Source organism: Orycteropus afer, unplaced genomic scaffold, assembly GCF_000298275.1.
Source record: "Orycteropus afer afer isolate SDZICR_OR568_19922 unplaced genomic scaffold, OryAfe1.0 scaffold00059, whole genome shotgun sequence".
In the NCBI taxonomy this organism is placed as follows: Eukaryota; Metazoa; Chordata; class Mammalia; order Tubulidentata; family Orycteropodidae; genus Orycteropus; species Orycteropus afer.
This window is the reverse complement of record NW_006921646.1, coordinates 9,112,931-9,121,350: the sequence shown is the minus strand read 5'-3', so window position 1 is coordinate 9,121,350 and position 8,420 is coordinate 9,112,931. Positions and strand designations below refer to the sequence as shown.

At 44.1% G+C, this 8,420-nt stretch overlaps 1 protein-coding gene across 1 annotated transcript in view; it reads left to right on the top strand.

The window, feature by feature from the left end:
- Positions 1–7,756, top strand: part of KIF6 (kinesin family member 6) — a 645,852-nt gene extending 638,096 nt beyond the window's left edge. Inside the window, exon 23 of the mRNA XM_007939465.1 lies at positions 7,584–7,756. Within this exon, the coding sequence (XP_007937656.1) occupies positions 7,584–7,756 (173 nt within the window). The remainder of the gene's footprint in view (positions 1–7,583) is intronic.
- The last annotated feature ends 664 nt before the right edge of the window (positions 7,757–8,420 follow it).

The window sequence follows — 8,420 nt, the reverse complement described above, 5'->3', positions numbered from 1 at the left end:
CTGGAATTGAACCCACACCTGTGGTTTCCAGCCAAACAAAAGACAGGCATATGAGTTGAACATTTACCTCAAGTAGAAACACTCCTTGGAGAGAACAATCATGGGAGAAAGAAGGGCTGCTTATGCACAGGGAGACAGCTCAGGGGGCAGAAGTACATGGGGGGATGGACACTGGGAAGGGATAACTATGGGGAGGAAGTAGGAGGGGAGCTGTTGCATTGTGGAAAGCTGTGGTCAATGTCATGAGACAAAGTGTATGTGAACTGCTGTAAGGAAAGTGAATCTGCTCTGTAAATCTTCACCCAAATCACAATAAAAGAGAGAGAGAGAGAGAATCTGAACTAAAATGGAATTAGGGGCTGAGGTAGTATAGGCCTGGGCTCACCATTAAGATGAGTTAAGGTGCAAGAGTAGGGGTGATGCAGAAAGGAAAGTTAGGATTAAGATGTCAGGTTAGGTGTTCAGTGATGTGAGGAGGAAGGAGGCTGAGTGGTTGAATAGAAACATGGAGCATGGAAAATGGGGCATTTGGACCATGTGAGAACATGGAGGAGAAAGAAAGTTCCATGGGATGTGTCCAAGGGCTGCAAAGTTTTTAGGCAGAGGTGTAGAAATGTTGGCTGTGAATGTTGGAAGTTGAAAATGTATGCTTCTTTCAGTCAGGGATGCTTCTCTCAAAGCAAGAGATAAGGCAGCTGCCCTTTTTTGAGTCAACTATTTTGGGTTTCCATGGCCCAGTACCAGGCAGAAAAGCTGTGCCAATTTAATATACACTGAGCAGGAACTCAGAGCAAAGAGCAGGCAACCAACTTACTCACTTCCTTGTCTCAAGAAGGCAGTTCTTCCTAGGCCTGTCCCATTCCCCATCTGGCCTCCACATGGGAGATATTGCTGTCACCCTCTCTTCTCTAAAGTATCTTTGGAGATAGCCTTTTCCATCACTGTCCTTAGAATGGGCAAGCGAGTCCCTTGCCCTAGCCCCCAAGCCTCAGGGAGGTCTGCATCTAAGCCTCCCTGCAGTGGTGGAACCAGCTATGAGCAACAGTGTCACCCATACTGGGTACCTGTAGCCCAGACCAGGCTCCATATGGGCTTTGATTCCTTTTTTGTCCCTTCAATGCACTCTCCAGCTCATGCAGCCAGATGCCCCAGGTTGCCTCAAGATTCATGTTGATTGTTCTGGAGCTTCTTGTTCAGTCCCTGGTTCTAATATGGCAGCCTGGTGAGCAGATCATTTGCACTTGCTGGTGCAGCATTTTTTTCATGGCCTCACTCAAGATTGGGCCTCCAGAATGGTGCTGGCATGCTGATTTAAGATGACTCTTACAGAACAAAGAATTTTCACACACACTGTCTGACATATAGAAACAATATATATAAGTACCTCTTCTCTATCAATATTAAATATTCATCAACAAGTCACTGTACCTCGCATGGGCTCATAAATTTGGTACTACAGGCAGTCCTCTAGGTGTGAATGAGATCCGTTCCCATGTCTTCAAGAATTTGTAGGTAAGTTGGAACAGGTGCATACTTTTCTTACTTAGCCTTACTTTAATGCAAGAAAAAGGAGCTCTAGTGGAACAGTGGTTAAGGCTTTCAGCTGCTAACCATAAGGTCAGCAGGTCAAACACACCAGCCACTCCATGGAAGAAAGATGAGGCAGTCTCTTTCTGTAAAGATTTACAGCCTTTAAAATCCTATGGGGCAGTTCTACTTTGTCCTAAAGGACTGCTGAGTCAAAATCAAATAGATGACAGTGGGTTTTGATTTTGAGGAATCTGTGAGACACTGTCAGTTTCCTGCTCTTACCCCTAGTCCACCCTGGAGGTCATGTTCAACTTTAGTGGACAGTCCCCATCCATGCCAACAGCTGCCTACCTCGAGCACCTGCATCTCTCTGTCAGAAGGTTCTATGGCTGCAGGAGCACTCTCAGCCCGTGTGCAGAGCAGGTCAGTGGTGCAGGAGTTAACTTTCCCTGGAATAGTCCTCAAACAATCAAGGACAGGAGTTGGTAGATAAATAACCCTCCTTCCTCACTTCTCTGTGGGACAACTCTGAGGCATACTCTACCAGAGGTCCCCAGCAGATTGGGCCCTAGTTGCCCCCAGCAGGCACCCACTCAACAATGCACCCTATATTGGTTGCCTTCCTTTTCCTCCCTCTCTTTCCTACTCTCTGATCTGTGCTTCCTGGGATCACTTCCCAGATAAAGTACTCGCATCCCGATTTTCTCTCAGGGTCTGTCTGCTCTGAGGGAAGTGAAATGTAGGCAAGACTATCCATTTCAAAGCAGGGGTGTGGGGTTCTTGTAATCAAGCTCTCTTGTTGTTGTTATTTGCCATCAGTCGCCCGACTCCTAGCGACCCCTCCTTGGGTTTCTGAGGCAGTATCACTACGGAAGTAGGATTGCCCAACCTTCCTTCCAAGGAGTGGCTGGTGGGTTTGAACCGCCAGCCTTCTGGTTAGCAGTCAAGTGCTTTTAGCCACGGTGCTACCAGAGCTCTCTAGGCTGGTGAAAAACAAGAGCCTCTCTCCCTGCCTTCAACCAGAGCTGCCCCTCTCTCAACTGTATTACATATCAAGGCTCAGGGAAAGATTTTGTGTGAAAAACACATCCTAATGGTTTAAAAAAAAAAATCTGAACAAGATCAATAACAGATGTGTTTGTTTGTTTGTCTGTTTGTTCTAAACCTCTCCCTCAAATCATCCCTCAGCTTTCCCCATCCTCTCTGTTGGTCAGAGTTGAGCTGGACCTCCTTCTGAAATTCTACTCTCTAGCCACAGGGGCAGATAAATACCCATACAAACCTGTGCCACCCCCTGCCTCCACAAACGATGCTCTCCTACTCCTTCCACTGTGGGGAGACTTCCAAGATCCCAAGGAACCACATCCAGAACTTGTCACTCAAACCCCTTGGTGCCGTCTATTAGGTGGGCTCACTTAGGTTGGCTGGATCTGAAACCAGGACTCCTCACTACTTGCCCTTTTCCTTACAGGGATATATACCTGGGGCAGGTGGGCCTTATCTTCTCCCCTTCGCTCCGGTTTGGAAAGTGCCCTTTATCATTTGTGCGGATATGTGTCTATTGAGCGAATCCATCAGTGAATACCTATGTTGGATGGTGGGGTGGGCGGCCTGTCCTGTCCTTTCCTTATCTCAGGGCTCATTCAGATGGAAAGAGGCCCATGCTCAGTTGCTCTGTTTACTCTGCATTCTCTGCCCATTGTACATGAAATTGATCTGGGGGTTTTTGTTTTTCTTCTTTTCCTCCAATCTCCTGATTAGTTCAGCCTCAGAAAGTTCCTTATCACCCCCGGATGTCAGGCCAGCTCTGCCATCAGGCCTGGCCATGTTAGAGTCTCCATTAATTGATTTTGTCCTCCCCTCTTGGGAAGCACAAATTGGCTCTGCCCATTAACAGCAATAATTCCCTGAAAGAGATTATAAATCATGCCCCATGTCTGTCCATCGGTCACAGCAGGGTGATGCCCACGTGGGAGGTGTCAGGCAGGGAGATGGCACATTTGATGAGCATGTGGGAACAGTCCCTGCAGTCCAACAGGTTCTCACCTAAACCTGACCCAGTGCTGACCTCAGGAGATCACAGCCAACTAGAAAGAGTATCTAGAGTGGTTCTCAACACAAAGAGGGCGCTGGATTCATATGCATTGAATGACTAAAGGAAGAAAGAAGGGAAAAAGAAAGGGGCTTCTCTAAGGTGCAGAGTGCTTTCAGGACCTCTTTAAGAGAACACCCTCCAAGGTCGACCATTATGCTACTTTTCTTTGGCTTTTGTTATTGTTGTTGTTGTTGTTAGGTGCCATGAAGTCAGCTCTGATTCACAGCAACGTTATGTACAATAGAACAAAACACTGCCTGGTGTTGCACCATCCTCACAATCCTTGATATGCCTGAGCCCACTGTTGGCAGCCACTGTATCAATCCATCTCTTTGAGGGTCTTCCTTTTTCACTGACCTTTTAGTTTACCAAGTATGATATCCTTCTCCAGGGACTGTCCCTTCTGACAATATGATCAAAGTATGTGAGACAAAGTCTGGCCATTCTCACTAAGGAGCATTCTTGTTGTTGTTGTTGTTATGTGCCGTCGAGTCAGACTCAACTCATAGCGACCCCTCCTTGGGTTTCCGAGCAGTATCACTACGGAAGTAGATTGCCCAACCTTCCTTCCGAGGAGTGGCTGGACCAGCCTTCTGGTTAGCAGTCAAGTGCCTTAGGCACTAAGCTACCAGAGCACCTAAGGTGCATTACAGCTATACTTCTTCCAAGACAGCTCTGTTCGTTCTTCTGACAGTTCATGGTATTTTCAGTATTCTTCCCCAACACCACAATTCAAATGCATCAATTCTTCCTCAGTCTTTTTGAATCGTTGTCCAGCTTTCACATGCATATGAGGCTATTGAAAATACCATAGCTTCATCAGGCACACCTTAGTCTTCAAAGTGACATCTTTTTAGCCTAGAGTTTTCGGAAGTCCCCCTTTACGTTGGAAGTGCTCCTATGAAAGACTCTATCTCAAACAGCCAGGAATGCCTTGCTGGGCTTTAGGTGGTTTACTGAAAGCCTCAGTGTAAAAGAGTGATACAAGGGGTGCACCTAGAAGAAAGTAGAGATGAAGAAACACCAAATGGGGAGAGCCAGGAAAGATGGGAGGCCACTACACTTCAAGCTGACTTCACCAGCATGTAGTCAATGCTCCATAGATAGTCCATGAATTAATGGAATATTTTCCCTGCAGATAACCTGGTAGCATTTCCTGAGGGTGGAAAGCCACCAGTGAAAACTGATGCAGCCCTCCCTCTAACCCACCACATCTCAAGCGTCACTCCCTGGACTCAGCACATTGTTTTCACTCTCTTCTCCCATGCATAGTGGGAGTAGTGCATTCATATGCATTCTCTTTTCCTTCATGTGCTGCCACCTTAGAACAATGATCATAGCTTATGAATGGTGTCCAGATCCATCAAGGATACTTGAGGCTAAAGGCTATGTCCTGCTTAAGATCTTACAGAACCCTTCACTTATTGAGCTGCTCAGTAAAATGGGATTTGATCATCACATGGCTTTCAAGGTATAACTATAGCCCCTGCATCAAGCTAGAGACTAGTGAATGTGTAGGAGAGACAACTGCCAGCACTCTGCTGCCTTGTCTCCCCAAAACACTAGGGAAAACCAGGCAAGGAGGAGTTTCATGACCTCAGAATCTCTCTTCTTCCTCAAGCAAGCTCACCTCCCAGCAAGGCTCTGACTAGGTAACCCTGGGACCATGTGAGGTGGAACTTCTATGAGATGGTTGCAGTGGATCCCCACACACACACACACACACATGGCTTCAGAAGAACCCAGACATAGAATTCCAAAGAAATTATGCTTCCATCACTCCACCCCCAGGCAAGGTCATGACGAACCCACGTAACAGATGAGATGCTGCAGAGGAGGCATCTCAGCCAGGGATGGATTATTCAATAAGCAAGGTAAGCACAGGCTTACGTGTATTTACTTATTAATCTGTAACGAACAATTTCACATCAAAGATGTGGTGAAAAACATGTGAAACTGTTCACTATAGATTAGTAAGTAAGCACACTGACCTCAGCCTTCCTTCAGCACCTGTTTCAATGTCAGAATGTTCTTCTTACACATCCCTCCCTTCATCTCAACTCATTATTTTTGTTGTTGTTTTTGGTTTTATTTGTTTTGCTTTCAGCCTTACAGCAAATGGAAAATGATATGTTAATAACATCCTCTCAGTCATTCATATACTTGAAAATAGTAAAATTCTCCCCCTTGTTTTTGTTGTTGTTTATTGTTAGATGCCAGAGAGTTGGTTCTGACTCATAGTGACACTACATACAACAGAACAAAACACTGCCCAGTCCTGTGCCAGCCTCACAATCACTGCTTTGTTTCAGTCATGTGTCAATCCATCTCACTGAGGGTCTTACTCTTTTCTGCTGCCCCTTTACTTTTCCAAGCATGATGTCCGTCTCCAAGGATTGGTCCCTACTGATAACATGTTCAAAGTATGTGAGACAACGTCTCATCATCCTTGCTTCTAAGGAGTTTTCTGGCTATACTTCTTCCAAGACAGATGTGTTCATTCTTCTGGCAATCTATGATATATTAAATATCCTTTGTCAACATCATAATTCAAAGGCATTAGTTCTTCTTCAGTCTTCCATATCCATTGCCCAGCTTTCCCATGTATATGAGGTGATTGAAAATACCATGGTTTGGGTCAGGGACACTTTAGTCCTCAAAGTGACATCTTCGCTTTTTAACAGTTTAAAGCAGTCTTTTGCAGCAGATTTGCCTAATGCAATACGTCCTTTTATTTCTTCTCGTTGCTTCAATGGTGGGGTAGTGCCTAAGGCATTTGACTGCTAACCAGAAAGCTGGTGGTTCAAACCCACCAGCCACTCCTTGGAAGGAAGGCTGGGCAACCTACTTCTGTAGTGATACAGCTCAGAAACCCAAGGAGGCATCGCTGTGAGTCGGATCCGACTCCACGGCAGTGGTTGCATTGTGTGGCATTATGTTGCTTCAATGGGAATTGATGGTGGATCCAAGTGATATGAAATCTTTAACAGCTTCAATCTTCTCTCCATTTATCATGATGTTGCTTTTTGGTCCAGTTGAGATGAGTTTTTTCTTTATGTTGAAGTATAATCCATACTGAAGGCTGTAGTCTTTAATCTTCATCAGTAAGTCCTTCAAGTCTTCTTTGCTTTCACCAAGCAAGGTAATGTCATCTGCATATTGCAGGTTGTTAATGAGTCTTCCTCCAATCCTGATGTCAAGTTCTCTTCACATAGTCTAGCTTCACAGATTATTTGGTCAGCATATAGATTGAATAAGTATGGTGAAAGGATATAGCCCTGAAGCATACCCCTCCTGATTTTAAACCATGCAGTATCCCCTTGTTCTGTTCAAACAATTGCCTCTTGGCCTATGTACACATATTTTACATCAGCACAATTAAGTGTCCCAGAATTTCCATTCTGTGCAATGTTATCCATAATTCATTTTGATTCACACGGAAGAATGCCTTTGCATAGTCAATAAAACACAGGTAAACATCTTTCTGGTATTCTCTGCTTTCAGCCAAGATCCATCTGACATCAGCCATAATATCTCTCTTTCCACATCCTCTTCTGAATCCAGCTTAAATTTCTGGCGGTTCCCCTTTGATGAACTGCACAATTGTTTTTGAATTATCTTCATCAAAATTTGACTTGCATTTGACATTAATGATATTGTTTGGTAACTTCCACATTCTATTGGATCACCTTTCTCTGGAATGGCACAAATGAGGATCTCTTCCTGTCAGTTGGCCAGGTAGGTGTTTTCCAAATTTCTTGGTGTAGATGAGTGAGTGCTTCCAGTATTATATTTATTTGTTGAAACATTTCAGTTGGCATTCTGTCAATTGCTAGAGCCTTATTTTTCAGCAGTGCAGCTTGGACTTGTTCCTTTATACTATCTTTTTTTTTTTTTTTTTTTAATCATATGCTGCCTCCTAAAATAGTTGATTAATAACTAATTCTTTTTCATACAGTGACTCTGTATATCCCTTTCATCCTCTTCCTTGTCCTCTCAGGACAAGAAGCCAAAGTGGAGAAATCTCAGTCTGTAAACATGGCCTTTGCTATACCCTACAGGTCCATAGCAGAAGTTGCTGGACTCTTGGTTCTGCTCTCCAGACTCCTAGAGTCTTTCCCAGGTGCCTGAAACACAACAATTGCCCATCCTAGGAGTCCCTCCCTCCTGTGAAGGGAACAAGGAACAGAGGAATCTGCTGAAACCATGCCATAAAATTCCACCTCACATGGTGCCAGGTTTCCCTAGACAGCACCTTGCTGGGGAGTGTACTTGTCTTGAGGAAGAGAGTAATAGGGAATTAAAAAAAAAAAAAAAAGAGTATCTGCCACCACACCTCATTACAGAAACACAAGCTGAGAAATCAGAACCATCATATACTGCTGCTGGGAATGGAAAATCGTTCAGCCACTCTAGAAAACAGTCTGGCAAGTCCTCAGAAAGTTAAACATAGAGTTACCATATGGCCCAGCAATTCCATTCAAAAGTACATGCTCAAAAGAAAATGAAAACATACATACACACAAAAAGTTGTACCCAAATGTTTGTTACAGCATTATTCATCATAGCCAAGAAAAAAAGTGGAAGCAATCCAAATGTCTATAACTAATGAATGGATAAATAAAACGTGGTATAGCCATACAATGGAATATTATTCAGTCATAAAAAGGAATGAAGTACTCATACATACTACCATATGGATGAGCCTTGAAAACATCATGCCAAGTGAAGCCAGTCGCAAAGGGCACATATTACATGCTTCCATTTATTTATATGAAATATCCAGAATAGATAA